Source organism: Oryzias latipes, chromosome 4 (assembly GCF_002234675.1).
Source record: "Oryzias latipes chromosome 4, ASM223467v1".
NCBI lineage: Eukaryota > Metazoa > Chordata > Actinopteri > Beloniformes > Adrianichthyidae > Oryzias > Oryzias latipes.
The window spans coordinates 9,105,364-9,130,280 of NC_019862.2; the positions used below are offsets into that span (position 1 = coordinate 9,105,364).

A 24,917-nucleotide genomic window follows, 5' to 3' on the forward strand; every position below is an offset into this window, starting at 1 on the left:
TTTCTGTGGTTTTTTGTCAAGGTTGTTCACCTAATTCATTATATCAACTGTTATTAAGCATAAATTGAGTTTCGAAAACATTATTTTATTCAAAAAAATGAAGGATAGCTCTTTCTGTATCTGTTTTAAACAATTTTAGTTTATTAATTATCCCCAGTGTGTGAGAAAAAGCAGTGTAAAAGGTAAAAAGAACGATGTCCTTTTATAGAAGGAAATCAATGCAGACTATGATTTGAACAAAAGGTGGTTAATTCTATCTATAAAATCCTAGAGAAAATGCAGTTCCAATCTACACTCGCACACAAATTTCTAATCAGCCAATCACATGGCAGCAACTCAAAGCATCTAGGCATGTAGACATGGTCAAGATGATCTGCTGCAGTTCAAAGTCAACATCAGAATGAGGAAGAAAGGTGACTGAAGTGACTTTGAATGTTGCATAGTTGCTGGTGCCAGACGAACTGATATGAGTGTTTCAGAAATGGTAAATGGCATATACTTATCTAGCGCCTTTCTTCCTACAAGGACGAAGCGCTTTACAGTCACGGACCCATTCACCCAGTCACACACACATTCACACACTGGTGGCGGCTCCGCTGCCAAACACAGGCGCCCGCCTATCACCAGAAACTGCTGATCTACTGGGATTTTCACCCACAACCATCTCTAGGGTTTACAAAGAAAGGTCAGAAAAAAAAATATCCTTTGAGCGGCAGTTCTGTAGACAGAAATGCGTTGTTGAGGTCAGAGGAGAATAGTCACATTGGTTCCAGCTGATAGAAAGGTAACAGGAACTCGAATACCCAATGGTTCCAACCGAGGTCTGCAGAAGAAGATCTCTGAACGCACAACACGTCAAACGTCGAGGCAGATGAGCAACAGCAGCCGAAGACCACACCAGGTGCCACTCCTGTCAGCTAAGAACAGGAAACTGAGGCTACAACTCTCACCAAAACTGAACAATAGAAGACATTCTGTAGGGTCAGAATTCTACAACATAAAAGCATGGATCCATCCTGCCTTGTATCAACGGTTCAGGCTGGTGGTGGTAGTGTAATGGTGCGGGGGATCTTTTCTTGGCGCGCTTTGGGTCCTTTAGTATTGATTGAGCTCATGGCACTGTGCAGGCAGTTTTCCAGCATGGCATTCTGGCACCTTTTCGACGTCCTCAAAGGGAGACACTTCATTCAGGTATTCAGCAACCTCAGCCAAATCCAAGGTAACTGTGTTCAAATAATCTACTGATGTTAATTTTTGCTTTGCACTACTGAAACTATTTTAGCAATGATTTAATAAAAATTGTAAAATATTGTTTTTCCAAAAAGTCGTTGCTTTTAAATTTAAAGTTGAATTTAAAATATGCTTTTTCATTTTAGGGGGGTGGGGGCTTAATATGAATAATTGAATCGTGGCTCTAATGTTTAAATTGCTTTCTAACATTTATTAATAAAGTGTAATCAAGTGAATTGTATTTTTTATAGATCCTTAGGGAGCTTTGTTTATGGCAAATAAATATTGGTTTTAAAAACTGAAGTGGAGTTCATCTCTTCACCTTCTTAACCCGCTATATCCCTGCAGGGATGCTGGAGGGTGTCCCAGCTACTATTCAGCAAAGGCGGCTTATACCCTGGACAGGATGCCAGTGTCTCAGATTTCACAGTCACTCCCACACACATACCTAGGGACACTTTTTATTGTATGAAGCATGTTTTGACTGTGGGAGGAGCGCCCAGAGAAAACCCATGCATGCATGGGGAGAACATGCTAACTCCACACATAAAGGTCCCTGCTAGGATTTGAACCAGGGCTTTCTCGCTGTGAGGAGAGAGTCCTAACCACTCCACCATGCAACCCTAAAGAGAATTTAAAAATATTAAATCATTTCTGAGCTCCAAAATAAATGTTTTTGATAATGTCCAAGATAAGGCAAACATATAATGTCCTTTTAATTTTGAAATACAAAAATATTTTGAAATTATATGTGCTATTACATATGTTATATGCTTTGTTACAGACTGTATTTATTTTAAGAAGTTGTTCTAAACAAAATGGTGCTCATGGATGGTGGTAATTTATTTGAGTTGCTGGTTGAATCTGTTTTTTGCGTGTGTTGAATTGGAATTGGAGAGGATGCAGAATAACCAGATTGTATTTAAAACAGGTGAACATTTCTATCTATTCTATCATATGTGGTATACCAGTTCCACAAGTCTAGTGCTAAGGTCAATATATTTTTTATAGTCCTATAGTTGCACTTTGGAGCAATCAACATTAAACTGCACGTGTTTCTGTTGTCTGTCTGATCTAGTTTTGGGTTTTACTCAAACCAAATTCAATATTGGGTGGATTTCTTTTTATGACACTCACAAATTCCTATTCTATTCTATTCTTTTCCAATTTATTCTATTCTATTCACACACTATTTTTTTCGGCAATTTGTAGGTGTAAGCAACAACTCCTACTAAGTGAATTATTTTACGCTTAATTTCAGCTTAATTGGGAAATATCCCTGTAACTACATTACCCGTGAGGCTTTTCGGAGTACATAGTTTGTGTTTACTTTTTAAAATAATTATTATGATTTTTTATAAATATTTATTGTGATCAAGATAGGTCAAGAGAAATGTTAGCAGGATATTTTAAAGTTAAAACAAATGAACAAACCTTAGAGGTGTTCTGCTGTTAAAAAAAGAGAAGAGGAAATTTCGGCTTCCGTAGTTTTCTTCTTCCCGCAGTAGCTAGCTAGTTCCAACCAGAAGTGTATAATTTTAAAAGCATAAAATATTATTTTTGCAAAGCAAAACCTTTTTTTTAAACTATTAACCTTTTTTCTTCTTTAGACGGAATTAAAAAAAAAGTTCAGATAAGTAAGCATCTCTTATACTCAGAAGCCAAACTCGGACGGCATACTTAGCTTATTAAGCCTTATGCTGTTCTTTTTTGTTTGCTTGAAATAGCCAGGCATATGCTAGCTCGCCACCATCCATCGTTTTTAGGAAATTAATCATTAAATTAATGGTCTCCAGAGAAGATGCTCTGGTTGGTTTTGTTGTCCTGCAGTCTGGTTCTGTCCAATATGGGACAGCCAGTTAACCGCGAGTGGGTCGACCCGTTCGACATGCTAAACTACGACCCGAGCACCAAAACAATGAAGAACTCTGAGGTTGGTGGTGGACGTGGGATGTTCGTAAAGAAATCCAATTTCTTTGAAACGACTTAAGGTTTTTGATATTTAGTTCATCTTATTTGCCCCACAGTCACAAACCAATGGTGCTGCTGATCCCCAGCAAAGGGAGAAGGCAAACCAGCCTGTGCCCCACTGTAACCAACAGGTCACAGATCTACAGAAACAGGTTCGTGTTTGAGCTTTCATACATGAATCAAAGGAGCAGCTTTACCCTGTTTGGTTCTGGTTCCAGGTTCTGCCAATAGAACAGATTGCCTTCTTCAGACCTTCAGTTAAAAGTGCTAAGAATTTATACCACAAGTAGATCTAATAAGTGTGTTTCCCCCAGTGCTGAACGAGTTAGAAATGAGTCATGTTATATAATCTATGGCCTTGTTCTTCCTGGTTCTTGTTTTTCAAACCTTTTTGAGTGTATGCACACTTTTTCCTTCATAAAAATCACCAATTGAAAATGTTATATAAATGTAAGTCTGTGGTCTGTATAGTTCATAGTGTCTGTATTACTTCTTGGTTCTTCTGTTATCAGAAATGGATTGTTGTTTTTCACATACCTGACATGTTCCGACGGACGTCTTCGTTGGAGTTGTCATCCGATGGTAGTGTGCGGAGTCGCTTTGGCAGCCTCAGTCACAATCAACTGTGTATATATATGTCACACACTGCCATCTGATGACGACTCTGACGAAGACGGAAAATGTCCATCGAAACATGTCGGGTATGTAAAAAGACAACCGTGTCTGATAACAGAAGAACCAATAAGTCTGCAGTCTATTAACTACGTACAGTTATTCTTATAAGTCCCACTCTAATCATGTTTAGATATCTTTTCACAGTGGTCTTTTAATTATGATGATGCTGTCTTTAGGCCAAATCCAAAAACCTGAGTCGTTTTCTAGGTCATAGTTTCTCCAGAGTGGCAGGAGTTCATCAGGAATTTGTCTCTTAGTTGTGGGTGGGACTGTTGGTGTGGTAGTGAGCCATCACTCAGTTCCCGTCATCCCTTTGCTTACACTCTCGCCCTCTTGCTTACTGCCCCTTTACAACCCCAACCTAACATTACTGGCCACAGAATAAGCCAAATTTTATTTTAGGTGCATCTGTATTAAACTCATTTTAAATGTCTTTTAGATTGGAAAGCAAAAGAATCAAATCAAGATCATGTCCCAGCAACTTTCATGCACATCCGTCTTCAAGAGGTTCCTAAACAGACTCCTAAATGAAGTAAACAGGTTTGGTGGGGTGAGTCTGTGATCTCAAGCATTCGATGCACGACGATGACTTTGTTCTGTCAATCTTTCTCTTGTAATCCACTAAAAACATTCAATAATTGAATAAATTAAAAAATTTTATGCTTTCTAACAGGTATTTTCCATTTTCCCTTTAGGCTTCTCAGCCTGAAGATGGTACATATGATGCCAGCATTAAGTTATCCAAACAAGCCATAACAGAGATCAAGTTATTTTTGGACACTGAAGACCAGTGGAGAACTGGGGCTCTGGACAATGCTTTAAGCCAGATTCTGGTGGATCTTAGACCTCAGAATTATGAAGCCTGGATTTGGCGTTTTGAGGACACCTTTGGTGTAGAGCTTGACACTGTACTAAAGGTGACTCCATCCATTTGCCAGAATGTTTTTGCTTTATCTTCTGAAAACCTAGACTTTGCAGTTCACACCTAATGTCATGTTTTCTGCAAACAACTGCAGTAAAAACACAAAAGCAAAGTGAAGGTCAACTCTGCATTGATTTATCAGAGCAAAAACACTGATTGTTTATTTTAATAAAATAAAACTTTAAATGCCAAAAACTGATATCGTTTTTTAAAGATTGTTATTCTTCTGGTCAAAATTCAATCATTCGATTCACAAATTCTTCATTCGATTTGAAGTGATTTAACTTTATAATAATTTAATTTTCAAATTTCCACTTAAAACCAGTCTTGTTTTGTAATTTAAAGCTTTTTCTTTTAAATAATAGCAGGAATTCAACAAAGGTGGAACTTATATAAAATAATAGTCAATTTTAAAATATAAAATTAACCTAATATTTAAAAAACAAAACAAAACAATATTTTAAAGGAAAGTCAATTCATGACTTTTACGATCAATCTGATTACAATTAATAGTTTAAAAAGCACCCAAGTAAGTAAATGTTTTTTTATTATTATTATTATGTGCACATAGTGATGAATGTCTCTCTCTTTCAGATTGGAGGATTTATTTTGATCGTGATAGCAATCATCTGTACAGAGATGTGGTCAGTCGTCTCCTGGTTTTTACAGGTTACAAGAATGTTTATGATCTGCTTTTTTGTCAGCATTATCTGGAACTGGTTCTATCTTTATAAGGTAAGAGCGACTCCCTCCATTCTGGGTTGAGTTTTTTTTTAAACGGCATGTGAATGAGACGTCTTGTTGTTTGTCTAGATTGCCTTTGCTAAGCACAAAAACAATTTAGTGAAGATGGACAAAGACTATGCGAAATGCAGTGGACTCAAGGAGATTACCTGGATTGACAGCGTGAAAGGTAAATAAATGTACATTAAAGAACAGCTTTCACTTTATTAAAGTCTTATATTTATTGACAAAATTCCTATTCCAATTCAACTTTATTTATAAGGAACTTGTTGCAGAACATCTAAAAGTGCTTTACATAAAATACATAAATAATAATGGTAAACAACAGTATATTTTACCATTATATTATAATAAAAGCCCCCTCACAGACATGAAAAAGTCTATAAATCAAGTTTAAACTTGAGGAAATAAGAACCAATTAATCTAAGCCAAAAAGACGAGTCTTGAGTTTGTCCACAGTGCTGGAATGAGGCATCGCCGTGGGTTTTGGTTCTGACCTTGGGGACCACCAGCATATCTGCATCTGAGCAACTGAGGGCTGTGGGAGGGTCATAAACTAAAAGCAATTCTGATCAAAAGTAAATAAGCAAATATTTAAACATGACTTAGAGGTGGATGAAGCTGTTAGATGATGATCTCCATTCATGTCTGTAGCTAATTTCATATTAACTGTAGATATGTTGGGAAATGTAAGTTATTTTTCAAACAGCAGGTTGGATACTTAAGGAGTGTGTTGCTGTGTACCGTAATTTTGCTTTTTCAGCAACAATTGTGAATTTGTGTCAACAAAAATGGCTCCATCAAAACATTTGTACAAAAACAAGTTAGAAATTGATTAAAAGAGCTATAGTGATTCAAAATGTGCCTAAAAATAAACAAGCATTTTCTGCTCCTTGGGCAAATATATTTCAGAAACAAAGTCACCCTAATCCTCCTCTTGACCCATACATACCTTAGTGTATTATCGAAATGTATTGTGTGTTTCTTTTTGGACATTTGTAGATGATTCTGCATTTACCCACAGAGTGGTACAGAAGCACATGGACTCTTCAGGATGATCCCTGTAAGGAATACCACGAGGTTCTCATGGTCAACCCCATCCTGCTGGTTCCTCCAATGAAGGTGAGTTACTGTTCTCATTGGTGCCTGTGAGTGTCTACTCTGGCTGAGCAGGAATGTGAAGCGTTTACCCCCCCAAATTGTGAGTTAAAGAGGTGCTTTGTGGTAATTTTAGTCTTCCTATTTTTTCAGATAAAAAACAGTTTTACCATCTTGCCACAAGGGGGCACTCACAAGACGTTTTCTATAAAAACCCTACTTTAACTCAGTGTTGGTAACTAGTCTTTTGTAAATAATTAAATGCATGCAGTTTATTTTTATAGTCTCGATTGCGTGTTTGTATGTAAAGTTACATGTTACAAAAAACATTCCTTTTTTATTTTCATTTCTTTTAGGCAATCACTATGACAATTACAACCTTCATCACAGAACCTTTGAAGCACTTTGGTCAGGGAATCAGTGAGTTTCTTCGAGCCCTCCTGAAAGATCTGCCAGTTACTCTGCAGATACCAGTCCTCATCGTCATCACTCTCTCCATTTTGGTAAGGATAACATTCAATAATGCTCATGAAAAGTGACAAATCTACACATATGTGATATGCATGTGGCTGTCTCCCAGGTGTTGGTGTATGGCACTGTGCAGGCAGTTTTCCGGCATGGCATTCTGGCACCTTTTAGACGTCCTCAAAGGGAGACGCCTCATCCAGTGATTGAGCAACCACAGCTAAATCCAAGGAGGATTGAAGATCAAGCTAACGATGAAGTTAGGGCTCAACCTCCACTTAGGTTTGACCCAAGGGATCGAGCCAACAATGCCAGAGTGGAAAGGAACCATATTCATCAGAGGCGAGGACCAGTTTCTGTGGAGACACTAAGATCTGCTAGAACTGAGGTGGACTCTCCTCCGGCTGGAGCCATTCTTGAAGAAGAGCGAACGTCTGCTGTGACGGAGCCTGAAAACCAGCAGTCAGAACCAGCAAAGGACGTGGAAGCAGGCGGAGACGCTGCTGACACAGCTCAGTCAAAACCCAAGAAAAACCAATCAAATTCAGAGCAGTCAAAAAGTCCACAGTTGAAGGATTTTTCTGGAATGAATCCCAATGAGGAAGACGCAGCTGACAATTCTGAGGCGACAGAAAGGCAGCCTGCAGAGCATGAAGTTCAGGTGAGTTCTTTAAAACAGCTTAAAACACTAAATGTTCAGTATAAAGTACTATTTTACCTACATTTTTTCGTACATACATAGTGAACCATGAATATGTAATATAGAATTAATACATTTACTGGTTGTTTTTAATTGAATATGAAACTCTAAAATAGGTTTGATGCCAAAGCTTTTTTAGGTTTGTATATTTTGCTTTTGTTACTAAATGTCTTTTAAAATCTGACCCTGCAGGATGCTGGAGCTCCAGCAGACGATGCCACCACCTCTGCTTTGCTGAGACAAATTGAGACGGTGGGGACTCCGGTTGAGGACGTGCGTCCAACAGACGGACTGTAGACTTCTGTGAGAAACGGTCCTGAAAGTTTTTTTTAAAGACATTATCAAGGAAAGGAATTGGGGGGGGGGGAGAATTTGGTCATCAGAGAATCATCAAATACTTTTGTGGTTCGTTTTTTAAAAGTGAGTTGGGTTCAAAATATTATATATTGTTACTAATAGCTGCTTTGCAGTAACTGGAAATATTTTGAAATTAAAAAAATAAATAAAAAGGGTTAAAATATTATTTTTAATCAAATCAATACTTTTGATTTTAAAGCTAAATTGAAATTATTGGGTTTTTTCAGAGTGCGGTATATGAATAATAAATGATAATAAAAAATGTGTCTTTAATGTTCAAAATATCTTTCAGTTCAAGCGATCAAGTGAATTGTGCTTTTCACAATATTTAGGGGATTTTTATAAAATTCCAAATAAATGGTTTTTGAAACTGAAAAGGAATTTAAAATGTTATAACATTTATGATATTTTTTTGTAAATTTCAAAGTTAAGCATACAAATTATGTTCTTGTAAATTTGAAATGTTGAAATATTTGTAAATAATACGCATTAAAGCATATTCCTGCAGTCCAGCCCACACCATAACTGCATCATCAAGTTGGTGACGACACCACAGTGGTTGGACTCATCCCCAGAGGTGATGAGTCTGCCTACAGAGAGGAGGTCCTGAAGCTGACAACCTGGTCTTCAGAGAACAATCTTACTCTAAACACCAGCAAAATCAGGGAGATCATCAGGAAGCATGGCACCGACCCAGCCCCCCTCCATATCCATGGGGAGCATGAAGAGAGGATCTGCACAACAGTTTGGTTTGGCAGCTGCACCGTCCTGGATAAGGAAAGCCTGCAGAGGGTCGTAGAGACAGCTCAGAAGATCATTGGACGCCCTCCCCTCTCCCTGACTGACATCTACTCCCACGCTGCCTCAGCAGGAGCTGGAACATCATCAAGGGCAGATCACACCCTGGCTCGGACTTGTTTGACCTGTTGCCCTCTGGGAGGCACTACTGAGGCAACAAACTGACTCACCTACTGTGAATTTCACAATGCACCACCCCTTCCCAGTTAGATTGACACAGATGCATGTCTCGTCTTGTTATTAAAGTCCCTGAAAACAGCTGCAGTCTCTTGGCATATTAGGCAAATTCAGTTGTTTCATATTCATTCATTTATCTTCTAAACCTTTTTTTTCTCTTTCGGGGTCACAGGGCTGCTGAGCCTATAGGCAGGGGATATGCTGGACAGGTCACCAGTCTGTCACAGGGCCACAATCACACCCCCATGCACACTCATTATGGACAAGTTAGAGTAACCAATTAACCTTGTTTTATATTTCACAGAAAAATACTCCAACTTCCACTTGTTGTGTCAACTTTAATTTTTTTGACAGTTGACATTTTGGAAATGAGCCAGAAGGTGTCACAAAAGGATTACTCTGTGGTGTTGCCACCATAGACTTTTACAATTATATAAATTAAAATGTAATGAAATAAAAAAAAAATCTACTCCTTTAAGAAGGAAAAAACAACACTTTTTACGCACGATTTTCCTAATGAGCCAAACCATTGGTTTAACTCTGGAACCTGCGTCATTTTGCGTGTTTTGCCCTCCCTCACCGCACAGACACCGTGAAGCTGCTTCTTTGAAAGCGTGTCACCCCGCAGCTGTCCCGCAGAAAGCGCACCGCCTGAAAGTCATTTCCTGATTGGCTGCCGGGAAGCTTCGTGATCGCTCAGAAACTAAGCAGCCAGCTTTCCGTCCGTCACGTCAAAATACTCGATTATTTAAAATATTAACAACGAACTGGCTCGTTTTTATAAATGCAGTCATGGAGCTGCTGGTCCGTTATCTGGAAAGAAGCAACTCGTTCAGGTAAGCGTGTTTTTCTACATCAGAAGCGCTGGAGTGTTGTTTAGTCTTAAAACTCGCTTTCTTTTTGCGTTAATCTGCTGCTTTAAAGTTTCTAAAACAGCCTCGGTGTGGCTATAATTACATCACACTTCAATCTGTAAACTATTGTTCACATTTATTAACTTCAAAGGAGGATTTCTTTCTTCGTTCTGTCTGGTTGACAGTTGGGGAAATATTGAGCCACAGACAGAGACCTTGGACTTGAATCCAGCAGCCTGAATGAAGGCTCTGTGCTACACTTCAGCATTCTGTATTAAAAACAAACAAACGAGGGAGTAAAAACGGTGTTGAGGTTGCTTAATTCCTCTTGACAGCTGGATGACAGTAAAAAGAGCAGAAACAGGAAGTTAGGAGAGCAGTTTTTGACTGATGTTTCTTCATTTGCTGCAGCTCTGCTCTGACTCCAGAGGTCATCAGAGAAGAGAGGCTGCGAGATGACCTGAAGTATTACTTCATGAGCCCCTGTGAGAAGTACAGAGCCCGACGACACATTCCCTGGAAGATGGGAGTCCAGATCCTAAAAATCGTCATGATCACCACACAAGTATGTCTGAAATTGCTCCTGGGATTTGTGGAATCTGCTTCATATCTTCAGAATTTCACTTTTTAAATTCATTTTATGTTTTAGAGCTGAATTCAAAGCAGATTTACTTTCATTATGGGCTGCAGCAGTCCTGACCACAAGGACTGTAGTTTTTGCAATTCTTCTTTCTTGTTGTGCACTTGATGCAAAACTTGACCCCCGCCACATCCTTAAAAAATTCAGCAACACTTGCACAACCAACCCTCCCAAAAATGATGACTTGACAGCAGCAGAAACCATCAAAAATAGTTTAAAATCAGTGAATGAAGCCAAAACTCACGTGTCAGGACTATGAGAAGATTTTGAAATTATTATGGGATGGCCATAGGACCAATGGCTTGGCGTCCATTTTTTTTTTGTGGTAAAATTTGAAATTTGGCTTTTTTTTTCTTTTCACACTTTTGCACCATTTTGGAAAAGAAAACTTTAGTTTCGAGCAATCTTCACAAAACTTCACATACGTCATTAGGTTAGGTCTAAAACCATAATGAAAGGCTATTTGACCTTTGACCTTTTGGAAGAGGCCGCCATTTTGAAATATTAGAAAAAAATTCCCTTAGCAATGTCTAATTTCCCTTCCTACTCCATAAATACTAGAAGGCTTTGTCGTATTCTGGAATTTAAAAGCAATTTTGACATCATGCTCACTTTGTTTTTTAATGGCAAATATGACATCACTAATTTACCAAAGAAACTTAATTTAATAAACATTTTATGAAGACTGTTTGTGAATCCACTGTGTTCTTATGATGAAAACTTGGATGATTTAGAAAAAACAACTTTTTTTCAGATAAAAATTCTTTCAAACGCAATGCATTGTGGTCTATATTGACCAATATATGGAATATCGATCTTCACTGGTTTTCCGCAGAGACTTCTGGGATATTCCTTTTTTTAATTTTAATTTTTTTATTTTCTCCTCTTCAACTTGTTCTGTCCAACAACTGAGCGAACAGATGAGAGCTGAAGGCCTTTTGTGTTGGACAGGTTTTACTATTATTAAAGAGGTTATGTATCCAGGGTGTAAATTTGTGTAAACCCCTTTTTGTTTTCTTTTATTTTTTATTTAATTTAATATTTATAATTACTTCTGGGATACTTTTAAAGGCACTTGATTTGGAGATTGTGGATTCGGACAGCTTTACAAGCTGAATACCTGAATACCTTCAACAAAATTTAAATTTGGATCTATCGCCTCATAACCTCTGGAGCGTCATCGGGCGGTACTCTTAAAAAAATGTTAGAATTTAGAAGTTGTAGATTTGAAACTGCGTCAGCATGTCTAGTTCACAATAGTGGCGTTCCCCTGTAGCTCGCACATTTTTCACTGGAATAATGTGAAAATGTAATGCACGAATCCCTGGCTCAAGCTGAACGGAACAAAATAACATACAATAGGAACACATTAGGAATGTGGGCCAAGGAAATCCAAAGGTTTCACTTTTGCAGACACCTGTTTGTCACCCCCAGGAGACAAAAAGAATAAATAATGTGGTTGTTATGGAGAGAAAACCAACAGAAAAGCCACCATTTTGAAAAAAAGTATTTTGTTTTTCATGAACATGTTCTGCACATTTCTGAACAGGGTGGCAGGGGTTGAAGGGGTGGGTGAAAGCTGTTTATCAGTCTCAAAGCCAGTAAGGGCGTGTCAGGAGGGGACCAATGGGGCGGGCAGCTCCTGCAAGGGAAAGATGCAGCTCATGCCTTTAATTATCTTTACATTTTTCTCCAAAATGTTATCATAATTACAAATTGTATCAGATTAAAAAAAAAATAAAACATTTAAAAAGGACCGAACTTTAAACAGAAAGTAGTTTTATGACTCAAAAGTGAGAGATGTCTCTTATTTCACAGCTTGTCTTTTTTGGCCTCAACAACCAGCTGGTGGTGTCCTATAAAGAAGAAAACACAATGGCTCTGAAAAACCTTTTTATAAAGGGCTACAGTGGGGTGGATGAGGATGACTTCTCCATAGCTGTCTACACACAGAGGGATGTCTATGACAGCCTATTTTATGTTCTTGATCAGGCAAGTCAACCTACTGGAATCTCATCCCTTTATTGAAAGCTGTAGAAAATGATTGTGAAAGAATGCAGAGACTCAGTTGTTTCTAAGATGGTCACCACTGACTCTAATTACAGTTGTGTAACCCCCGTTCTCTGCTGAAATACAGGAAGGTTTTACACCTGCTGGGATAAAGTCTCCTGACTTTTTCATTTGCTTTTATGGTATAATTGACTGATGTTACCTTCATGAAAACATTTAGGGCTGGAAATGTTTGCAGGAGAGTCTGTAGAAAACCTATTTAAGTGGCACTGATTTTAAAGTGTTCTGTTTGTATGTACAAACCAGTTCAGTTGAAGAATTTAGTTTAGCACAGATTAGAACCACATTAGATCTTTTAACGTTTGGCTGACAGATAATAAATCTGATACACTTTACCAGTTTTGATCCAAGCCATTGCATTTCTGAATGAGGCCTGTCCAAATCATGCTCTGATGTTTACAGTACAGCCAGCTGGGTGAACTCTCTGTGGGCGCCATCAGCTATGCTGAAGATGAAGATGGCCTTCTTCTGCCCTTAACCGTCTGTAAGGAGTACTACAAGCGGGGCAGTTTGAAGCCATCAGATGAGGCTTATGATATTGATGCCCAGTTAGAGACACGTATGTTCTTTTTTTTTTTTTTTTTTTTTAACCTTATTGTAAATTTTAAACTACCTGCTTTGTAAGTGAAAGTATTGAATTATTCCAGAAGTATTAAAGAATTCAAGGTACTTTCAGTCAAAAGGTCACAGAAAAATAAGTTATGAACATCAGCACACTTTAAAGACCCACTCCAATCATCTTTTGATCTACTGTACAAGCGTTCCCAGTGATTCATTATTTATTTTTATTTTTTTTGGATAGGTTTTTCATTTTTTCGGCATATAGAAAATCGGTGCATTGTGGTCAGGACTGTTGGTGCGGCGTAAACCTGGCCTGACTTCCCATGACCCCTTTGTTTACAGTCTCTCCCTGTAGCTTAAAGCCCCTCACACCGCAAACCTAACATTAGCGGTTCAACAAAAATGGTGAGCGATATCAGAGCTATCCAGCCGTACAGTTTGGAGCCAGCTCAGATGAGGAAAACAAAGATGTATGTGGATCTATTTGTCTGCAAGTGGATGCATCAGAATGGAGCGGATCAGGGAGCTTGTGACCTGCCTGGTGTAGTTTCTATGTAAAAAATCTGCTCTTTTCCAAGTAGCATTTTTAACATCTGATTTTTGATTCATCACGATTTAAATAAAGAAATACTCAGAAATAAAAATGTAATCTTAATTTTATTTTTATGTCTTACATTCTGAGAAAAATTCTACGATAACAATTTAAAAGCACCAAAAACTCAATTTTGATCGGAGTGGGTCTTTAAATAAAATACTCTGATGTTATGTTGATAATAAATTCTTTTTTAATACTGCTTCTTTTAGTTTGCATGGAACATGATCCAAGGACTGCAAATCAGTGGAGGAAGCAGAACTCCTCCTTTTTTGATCTGGACTTTTATAGGTAATATTGTTTTTCTTCATCTGTTGATACATCTGTAAAGTCATTATTTAACATACTTTTATTTTTTTAGGCTTGTTAACATCAAAGTGACCTTTAATTTGAAAGGAATCAACCTTCAGACAGTTCGTTCCCGGGAGCTGCCTGACTGCTACTCCTTCTATGTTATGGTATAGATTGACTTCAGTGTACTGATGGACTTGTAAAACTGACAAAACTGCATCCATTATGCCGCTATTCCTTTTTATTTTATCCTTAGATCACTTTTGATAACGAGTCTCATAGTGGAAAAGTGAAACTCTACCTGGACATAGATGCCGAGAGCAGTGCATGTCAAGACTGGAAGATATCTGGCACAGGTAAGAAATATTTCTACAAGTACAAAATGAAATATTTATGATAAAATGATAAGAAAACACAGAGAAATCCAAACACACTTTGGTTTCTTTGCATGTGTGAGTTAAAAAACAGACTTAAACTAAGTCTTATATACATTAGAGACAAAAATGCTCCTTTACCCACTTTACATCAGTTTGTACGTATTTTCTTTTTGCCAAAAATGGGGCGTTTTCTCCTGTGCTTGGTTTATCTGTAGTCTGTCTGAGTTGTGGGACAGATAAAACCCTCTTTCTGAAGTCTTTGCGTTTTTCTGTTTCAGCTCAGAAGAACACACATTATCTGCTGGTGTTTGATGGCTTTGTCATCCTGGTTTGCATCATATCAACCACGCTGTGCACGCGCTCTATCATCCTGGCAGTCAGGTTGCTTCAGGTCAGTTATTCTGTTGCACACATATGATGCAAAACTTAAATAGAGTGCATCTTCCCCTCTTTTATTTTTTTAAGTTCAATATTTTCTGAACTAGTTTAAACTTTGTTGGAATGTAAGATATTGATTTTCTTATTTCCATGCACAATAATGAAGTCTGCATTTTTTTTTCTTGTCATCCAGCGGTTCTCACAGTTCTTCCAAGAACACTTTGACCGTAAAGTGTGTGAGGACGACCAAAAAGAGTTTCTGAATGGCTGGTATGTGCTGGTCATTGTCAGTGACGTATTGACTATTATTGGCTCCATACTGAAGATGGAAATACAAGCAAAGGTATGCTGACCGCCCAGTTTGTTTTATTACTTTTTATGCGAACCAAATTTTAAAATTTTAAAACCCGATGTTTTTTTCTTTTCTTTCTCAAAACCAACACATGATTTAACAATGCATTTAAGGGATTTGGTTGACATATTACAAGTAATTTGTCTAATTTTACAACGTCAACTCAGAGAAGCCTTAAAATTATGCAACCGCTTTGAACAAAGTCCTTCTGGAAAGCACACATTCAGTAAAGGAAGGTGGTGTCTTAGTCACACAGCATGTACTTCAGTTACAATGCAATAAACACACAAAACGGACAGATTTGTAGGTCCTTTTTCATAACACTGTACTTGAAACTGAAGATGCTTAAACCAGAATTCATTTATCCATTAAAGATGATCCAAAGGGACAGGAAAACATGACTCAAATGCTCAAAACCCTGTTTAGAGTCACAGGAGTATTTGGATTCTTTGGTACTTAAAGAAGATCCATAGCACTTTGTCTTAGTTACAACACCATAAACACACAAGATGGCCAGATTTTTGAACTTTTCTCCCAGTGTGGCCCAGTCAGAATTACCCAAAGCTGTGTAAAACTACACTGCTTCCTTTTCTCAGAGACGAGACAAGTGTAGTTTTCACATGTAAGCATGAAGGGAGGGAGAATTAAGCATTTAGTTGTTCATTGAAATTAGAAAATTAGGCCCTTTTCCAGCAACATTGTACCTAAAACTGATTATGCTTAGGTCAGAATTCAAATGTACAGCAATGATAACCCAAAAGAACAGGAAAATATGACTCAAAACCCTGTTTAGGGCCACAGGAGTATTTGGATTTGTTGATTCTTAAAGGAGATCCATATAAAGAAAGCAGGATTTTAAAATCAGAAGTCAGTTATTTATTAATGAAAGTTGTAATAAACTCATGCATACTGCAGCTGTTAAACAATCTTTACTGTTTGCCCTTTGGAAGCAAAGGACTGGATTACGTAAAGACCTGTTTGCACTCTATATCCATCAAGTAAAATGTTTTTTAAAATGACGCTTTTTACTTTCAATATCTGAAGGATTTATATTTATCGTCATTTCACCACAGGGATAAAACCAAATTTGCGACTCTGGTCCTGGACAGGCAGTTGAAAGTACAAGTATGACAGGAAATATATGATGTATCAATGTAATATACAAATGCAACTTTAACCTATTATGATTCCTTTGGAGTATTGGACTGTTCCTATGATTGTTGCACAGATTTAGCTCTAGTCACTCTAACCTGACAACTTTCTGCAAAAGATGAGAAGTAATCAAATATGGAAAGAGGAAGAAATCAAGTATTTATGGCTTATTGGTCCATCATTAACAACAGTTTTGTGATTACTTGTTTTTTGCAATTCCTTATTTGCTTTCTAGAACATTGTTAGAAGTCATAGTTTAAAATTACCATTTAGATCTGTAATAGAAATAATAACTTGTACTCTGTACATATCTATCTTTATAATCTTTCCCCTTTTCTTTAGAGTCTTACAAGTTATGATGTGTGCAGCATTTTCCTGGGCACATCTACGTTGTTGGTATGGGTTGGAGTTATTAGATACCTGGGATACTTTCAGAAATATAATGTGAGTATCATTTATTTTTCATAATTACCTAATCCAAATTTATTTGAAAATTGCATAAATTGCAGATGCAAGTTGTGGAAATAAATGCCAAATTTAATAGCATTATTTTATAGCATCACATGTAATAATCCTTCCACCCTGTTGCATTAAAATGATCATATCTGTGACATATTCATTGTTTTAGGTCCTGATTTTAACCATGAAAGCAGCATTCCCCAAAGTTTTACGTTTCTGCTGCTGTGCTGGCATGATCTACCTCGGCTACACATTCTGCGGATGGATTGTACTGGGCCCGTATCACGAGAAGGTAACACTAGCAGAACTATGGAGGGCAGGAACATAGTGGAAAAGTGCTTGAGTGTTCATGATACAATCATGAAAAGTAAAAAATAGTGCAACAGTTACATTTTTGAGGTGATATTTATGCAAATATAGACAAAATCAAGAAAATCCCTAAAACTTACAATTTTAGAATCATACTGTGTGTGTAATAAAGTTTGAGTTTGACATGTTATAATTCTTCTTTTCGAAGATGTTATGCTGCTGTAACTCCACAATATCTCCACCAGGTGTCAGTGGCTGTTTTCCTTGTGGTTCTTTGGCTTTAGTTGCATGACCAAAGAAAATTTGTGTAAATGACCACGAAAAGAAAAGGTTAACAATAAATAACTAATATTCTGGGCTGGACATGATCATTAAATGAAGGTTTGTGAACCGTGTGAAGGACTTCAGTGAAAACCAACCTTAAGACTAAAATCAGGAGAACAACCAGCTCCATGGATGAAAATACCCATTGTTAAATTGGAACCCTCTTTTGAGGTTGCTGTATTGTCACCAGGGGTGTAACGATTCATCGGTAAATGGATTTATCCAACTAGATTGATCTGAGGCAAGTTGTTAATTGTTGTATTGTTAATTGAATTCACCTATACCATTATAAAATAATTTCAAATTAAGTAAATCGATTCATAATCAATATTGGAAAATACCATTTGGATTAGGCACAGTAGGTTTATTTTACTATAATGTAAAAACAACCAAGTGCATCACAGTGGACAACACACACGATGACAGAAAAAAATGATCAGTCCATCATTCCAGTCCAATGTGTGGAAACACTTTGAATTTAGCAAAGACATGCAACCACACAGTGTGGCAGAAGGTTCCCTTTTGATTATTTTGATGTGGAAAAACAACAGTGGGGTGAACTTTATGAAACTAAAATGTGAATGGATTTACCCTTAATTCTTGTTTACTTGTTTGCTTGTTCACGTAGTTAATTTACACATGATTCTTCTTCTTTCTCTTTCGGCTTTTCCCATCAGGGGTCGCCACAGCGAATCATCCTTTTCCACCTCACTCTATCATTTAATTTACACATGATTACCTTGAGGAAATACAAGGAATGTGGAAAACTTCACCTGCACTATTTAGTATCCAGGTATTTCTCTCTGAGTCACACTGGTTAAAGTTTTGTTGTTCTGGATAGATTTTTCTATCCGTGAATCGGATTGTTCAAAATGAACCGACATCTACTCTGAATCATATCATCAACTACAAATTATGGTATGAATCGACTAGTTCTTGAAATGAATCGTGACACCCCTACTGGTCGCCTATTGGTATCGACACTGAGTCATTTCGCGGTGCTTTTTTAGTTTTGTTTTGACTTTTGAAAACCTTGTTTGACTGACAGTACAGCTTTCCTGGAAGCAGTTTTGAAAAACCATTTCAGTTCCTAGCAGCTGCAGTCAGATATCCAAACTCAGGATATTTACCTTTAGGTGGTTGGGGTAGTCCCTCACAGTTTAGTGTCAGCTCTTTCAGGATGCTCTGAGTGTTTACTAAAAGAATAAACAGAGGATGTTATAGGACTCGCCTCTCCACACATCGTTAAGTGCTGTCTTTTGGATCTGCAGGAGGATGTGGTTTTTACATGCTATCAAGTTCTAAAGTGACTGTTAAGTTGTCATAATGCACAGGTCTAAAGCTTTCAAGCTCTCCTTACTGTTCATCTCTTATTCATGGCACCTTTTTTTCTTCTTCTAGCTCCTATTTACTGTTTAAATTCTTTTTTTTTTTTAATCCACCTTGTAACTTTGTTCTTGTAAAAACTCATGTTTTGGTATTTGCGGCAGGGCCTAAACATGCCCAAACACAGTCTTTAGTACCCAGTTAGGTTTCTGGGAACACATTAAATGGAGGTTGTGATTTCAGGGTGTTATTAGGGGGGAAGGAATCGTTAAAACATGCTAAAATACTTTCAAAATAATTTGCCAAACTATATTATTTACTTTTACATACGTAGATAACTTATACATTTTTAAAGTTCTGTGAGATTCACATGACTTTTCGTCTGTTTTTATGTTTTAGTTCGAGGGTTTGAGCCGTGTGGCGGAGTGCCTGTTTTCTCTCCTGAACGGTGATGACATGTTCACCACCTTCGCCCAGCTCAAGGACAAAAACATTTTAGTGTGGCTTTTCAGTCGGGCGTACCTCTACTCCTTCATCTCCCTCTTCATCTACATGGTGTTGTCTCTCTTCATTGCCCTCATCACTGACTCATATGAAACCATCAAGGTAAGAAAGCAGAGCTGAGTGAGATGAACAGTCCTGTCTTTCCTTTCACATTCCTCTCTCACACTTCAAACGGACACCGTTAAAGACACACATCATCTTGTGACCGTTCACTTTCATTGTTAGTCCACAGTCAATGCTAGTAAGTCACATTTCTTTGTCTTTTTGGTCATCAAAACTTCAGGGGTCTGCTAAACTTTAGTGGAGCTATAGGGTGAATAAGTAAGGGATAATGCCTGGCGAGGTGACCACTGTGAAAGGAATAAGCGTGCAACATCAGTCGGAGGGTTCAGGCTTCTACGGCGTGGGTTAATTTCTGATAATGCACACCTTGAAGGCCACAAACCCGCTTATACCATGGTCACTTAAAAAATAAATAAATATTCCATCCATCTGTAGTGCTTTATTCTTGATTTTTTTTTTTTCCTGGTTTAGATAGCTTTTTTTCCCACAAAAAGGTAACTTTTTGTTACGTGGTGTGGCGTGTTGTCATGTTTCCATGAGCCAGCACCAACCTGCAGCTGCAAAGGAAAGTGATATCCATGCTGATCGTCACGATAGGTTAAATAAAGCATTAAAGCATCAGTTCAGAGAGAAAGTTCACCTCTTACCGTTTTTTTTTTGTACAGTTGATGAAGCAAAAGCTTGTTTTAAAGAAGCCAGCTCAGTGATGCAGAACACTTAAGCTATGTGAGCGGAACCTCTTTTTTAGGTGAGTATTATCACTGTGGGTTATCACTTCTTTAATGCATACCCAGCAGGCAAACAGAATAGAGTATTCTTATAATGGTCACCTTGCCAGGCATTATCCCGCATCCACCATGGTCACTTATGAAGGACATAAATATTCAATCAAATATGAATACTTTAAAATCCCACTCATATCCTCTTTTGATCACTTGTAAAATCGTTTCCAGTACTCTCTTAAAGGGCCTGTATCATGCTTTTCTTGAGCTTTTCAGAGTAAACTATATCCACATATATGTGATGTATTACCTTTGACACACTAAAGAACAACTTTCTTATAAAATATGATTTATTTTCGCTGTTCATTTTCCTACCAGGAAGTAAGACTACTCGATCTCTGAGGCTCCGCCTTTCATTTCTTGTGGGTGCCGCCCATTTCATGACATCAACCTAGAGCAGACCTAAGCAGAGTGGCTGCGTTTCATGCATGATAACATCTGAATTTTCTCCAAAGATGGATGTCCATATTGTGCATAAAAAAGGGAAAGCTTTTAGCTGATCACCGCTAGCTCCGTGGAGAAAGTGGGTGTTTGTGTTAATTAATGTTAAAATTACTCATAAATTCACTGTGTTTCAAGCATAAAGTTAGCAAGACAAGTAACAAACTACTTAAAATTAAAGGAATCTTTGCTGTTGATGGGAAAATCCGAGAAATACTGGCATGTCCATCACATGGAAGGACAGAGGACTTTTCTACTGACTTGCTGTTGTGACAATTTTTAGAACAAATGTCCGTTTATGTTGTTCCGGTTACTAACTGGCATTTAGGCCAGTGCAATGTGAACTGGAACTTCTGTTTTGGGGGTATGTTGTCATTTTTTAATGGACACCCTGCAGCTAATCAGAATTGATTATTCTATCATATAAATGAGAACTTTTTTTTGTCCCTCTTTCAAGTTAAGAAGTATGATCTCTGGCTCAAACATGGCCTGAAGGGTCATGCCTAACAACTTTGAACATGCTGCTTTTCCTTCTCCTTGCTTACAGAAATACCAAAGTGATGGTTTCCCGCTGACAGACCTGCAAAAGTTCCTCAGAGAACACAAAGATTTTCCTGTTGTTGACGACTTCAGCGAGAAAGACGTTGAGCCAAAATGCTCCACGTTTTGCTGCTGCAAACGGTACGACAGCTCTCCCTCTGATTTGATCAAGCTTTAAAAATATTTGTGTCTATCGTGTTGTAAATGCTGGTGTTGGCGTGCAGTGGAGGGTTATTGCGCTGTCAAAATTTCACTATAGTCGTCACTTGTGGCTAAACTTGGAGGCTACACGAACAGCCACCGTAGTTTTTCTCAATCTGACAAAAAAAAACGAACAGACATCTGTGCGGTAAAGTGGCAACTTCTTTTTCAGAGGAATTCAAAAAGGGAAGTTGGTTAAAAATCTTGCTCTAGCAGTCAGTGATATTAAAGCATGTGACGCTTCTTGGAGCATGACTTAGAAATCCAAGGTTGAAAGCTGTGATAAAACTGAATGCTTTGTTCCTGCAAGAGCTGCTGGAACCTGTATGAATTACCTGGAAGAGCATTAGGCTGATATAAAGAGGCTGTAATCTTATGCCGCTGCCTTTATGGCAGCCCTGAGGTGGACTTTTTTTTTTTTTTGTTTTCATTTCCAAGAAAGCAAAGAGTCATTGTGTGAAAAGCCTGGAAACTGCACAGAGGGTTTATTAAAATTCTCCCACAGAAAAATTTGGGTGCAATTAAATGAATCCCCAATTAGCTTGATCTAGATTGGGGTGTAAACTATTTGGCTTAGCTTGCACCTTGTGTGTACCACAAAATACACTATTATTTTGGTGTTTGTCAGTGTTTTCTGTGCATTCCTTTTGCGTGAGCGAATCCCTATCATCAGCAGGCAGTGAGGTTTCCTCCACGCTGTGGTTTGGCTTAGTCTTACCCAGTGTCACAGCAATGAAATTAGTGGTGGGAGCTATGCAGACACACCCAGTGATGGGCTGATTACAGAGAAGCTGGAGGCTGAACACTGGGAAGAGCCCCCCCCCCCCCAAAACACAAAACAACAACCACCACCTTCCCCTTCTCTCCCTCTGCCCCCTATCTGCTGTATCTTCCAGATAAACAAGTCGAGCTAGACACTTGTGAGGAATCACAGGAGCTTTGTAACGGTATACCGGTTTAGTGGGAGAAGGAAAATCTGCAAGCATTTTAACTTGAATTGTAATTGTAGTTTTCCTTCTGTCATCGTTTGGATGAAACTTTAAAAGAGTACTGACTGATGTGAGTCAATTCACCCTTTCCTGTCTTCACCAATTTATAATTTTGTTAGAAACTAAAGGAAATCTAAAGTGTCCATTTGGCTCAACTTACGTGATTCAAAATGATGAAAATGACAAACGGTAATTCTATTCTTTAATTTAAAAAGTGTCTATGACTCATATGCTGAGTAGATTTGTGCATCCGCTCCCTTCTCGCTGCTGAGGTGTCACTTTCTTGTAAACGATGCACAAAACATTAAGTCATGTTGTGAGCATGAGCCACAAATTTCAACACAATTTCCTTTGTTTTGGTTTATTTTTTTTTGAATGTGCAGCAGGATTTTTTTAAATAAATAAAAAATCTGTTCTTCCCTTTAAAGAAGGATCCCATCACTGTATCGTTTTCTTTTCTTTTTTCTTTTTACCAGACCGTAACGCCTGGGTTCTCTTGAGTCTTTCCTTGTGCCATTATCTGTCTTTGGATAATCTGTAATTCACTCCTCTAGATGCTAAAGTGCTTTAGGAAGTGAAGTTTCAGTTACATGCTCATTATGTAATGCTGTGATGAACAAAAACCTCTCGTAGCCTATTAGATGGATACATTGTCATTAGTAGTCCTGTGATGATTTACAGAGTGAAAATACACAAATGTTGCATTGCACTTGTTTTTATTTATTAATTTGTATTACTATCTATGTCCTCCGTGTTCAACACACAATTGCCAGCTTTTTTCTAATAAAAGTTCTCTCTGTTAACACTAAAAAATATACTTAAACCTCTATTCTGAAGCCAAATCAGCACTTGACGCTCTCATTGCTTTATTTATCATTTGCAGCCAATTTATGATATTTGCCCACTAATCTTGTTTATTGGATAGATATGTTAGTGGTACAACTAATTTGAAAACACATTTCAGATTAATTAAATGTGAAACAAAGTGATTTACAATCAACCCACCATACTGCAGACTAATGCTCATAAATGGAGTAAATATGGGAAAATGGGTAAGAAGTAGTGGGGTAAAGATAAAGCCATTACTGTGGTAAAACTATGATTGGCCCCTTAATAGTAAAAAAGGAAATAGAATAATTGGTTAAAGGATATGTAAAGCAATAAATGCTAACACTTGCATTCTTATACTGTCTGTACTGATGCAGGTTTTTGTGGCTGAAAGCAGCTTTGCCACATGTGTTTTTTGCTTTTGTGAAAGTAACAATCGGTTTTTTCTGTGCAGGACTTTTAGGAAGTGAGAAGGAGGAAACAAAAGTCCTGACTAAAAGGGGTGCAAATTTGTTTCGCACTTTTATAAAATGACATAAAATGGGTAACAACATGAGAGTATGGTTTACATTAAAAAAGGTTCTTGGAAAAATAAAAAGTTACTTTAAATAATCCTTTTTTTAATAAATGGAACTCAATTTTGAAAGGGATATTACTAAGTTTTACTCACTGAGACATTTAAATGTGAAGGGTGTAAATGTAGTTCATACAGCTTGTTTAAAATGGCGTGTAATAAATTAGTCCAGTATCAATAAGACAAAAGTTGCAGGACAGTAGTGTCAATGTTCATAACATTGTTGTGTATATTTACATCCTTATAATGCTCATGTGGTGAAGGAAGTGAAATTTTAGAGAAAAATAATTAAATGGGCACAGCTGGTATTTGAACTATATGGTAAAAGTTTAAAGGCATTAATGCACAACAAAACCAGCTGAACTGTTTTCTGGAACAAACTTAAAATGTAATATTGTAGCAGGTTTGAGATTTAAGTGTTAATGTCCACTTACATTCACAAAGTACTGTTTAATACAAATACGCAATCACAAATATGCAAAATGTTAATATTCTATTAAAGCAGATGAAATTTAGTAGCAAAGTTGCCAAATAGGAAGTGATGTATTGATGCCTTTTTTTTCCTGCACAACACCAAAGTGGTAGCTAGTTCTTAAAGAAATCAGTAAAAAAAACAAACATTATGTTTAAAAGTCCAAGTACCTTAAATGTTGCTGAAAGTAAAATTAAATATTGGTATTCCAATATTAAAGTCTGAGCATACAGATGCTTCAAAAATGATTCTTCGCAATGGCTTTGACTTCAGTGTGCATTCATGTTGCTTTATTTTTAAATGTTGTCTTTGTTGTTTCAGTTTTCCAGTAAATGACGACATCATACTCATAAGCTGACAGAGATGAGGTGTTTGGTGGAGGACGAAGTTAGGATCTGACTCTGATATTGACTTAACTCGACTTCAGTGCAAGACGTTGGAAAATGTCAATATACACTCGTAGATCAATGAAGAAGAGGACGACTTTCCTCAGGGACATGAAACTGGACCTCAAGTTTCAGAGATGGACATGAGTCCAAGCTGGGGAAAAAAGAAGATGATATAAAAACTAGAAATAAAGGTAATATTCAGACATTTTTAAAGAATTTAAATGCCAGAAAACTGAAGTGTTGTTCTACTCTTCAAGTGCTATAGCATCTGATATAACTTGTAAACTGAAGTAAAGATTGCAGTAAAACCTA

At 37.5% G+C, this 24,917-nt stretch overlaps 2 protein-coding genes across 3 annotated transcripts; both read left to right on the plus strand.

The window, feature by feature from the left end:
- Positions 1 to 2,704: 2,704 nt before the first annotated feature.
- Positions 2,705 to 9,219, plus strand: clcc1 (chloride channel CLIC like 1). Its single transcript, XM_004067862.4, has 10 exons — positions 2,705 to 3,163; positions 3,258 to 3,353; positions 4,316 to 4,426; positions 4,572 to 4,793; positions 5,393 to 5,533; positions 5,612 to 5,711; positions 6,567 to 6,664; positions 6,997 to 7,143; positions 7,221 to 7,766; positions 7,998 to 9,219. Exons 1-10 carry the CDS (start codon positions 3,032 to 3,034, stop codon positions 8,100 to 8,102), a joined length of 1,698 nt encoding a protein of 565 aa, XP_004067910.1. The 5' UTR covers positions 2,705 to 3,031; the 3' UTR covers positions 8,103 to 9,219.
- Positions 9,220 to 9,737: 518 nt separating this feature from the next.
- On the plus strand, positions 9,738 to 24,917 carry mcoln2 (mucolipin 2). 2 transcript variants are annotated; one of them, XM_004067731.4, is made up of 14 exons: positions 9,738 to 9,973; positions 10,403 to 10,556; positions 12,450 to 12,623; positions 13,104 to 13,260; positions 14,067 to 14,145; positions 14,216 to 14,312; positions 14,402 to 14,501; positions 14,801 to 14,913; positions 15,094 to 15,243; positions 16,747 to 16,848; positions 17,033 to 17,155; positions 19,222 to 19,428; positions 21,160 to 21,293; positions 24,538 to 24,917. In XM_004067731.4, the coding sequence occupies exons 1-14, from the start codon at positions 9,930 to 9,932 to the stop codon at positions 24,572 to 24,574; spliced, it is 1,671 nt and encodes a 556-aa protein (XP_004067779.1). In that variant the 5' UTR covers positions 9,738 to 9,929; the 3' UTR covers positions 24,575 to 24,917. The 2 variants fall into 2 exon arrangements, with proteins under 2 accessions (XP_004067779.1, XP_020557949.1); XM_020702290.2 differs by lacking the exon at positions 12,450 to 12,623.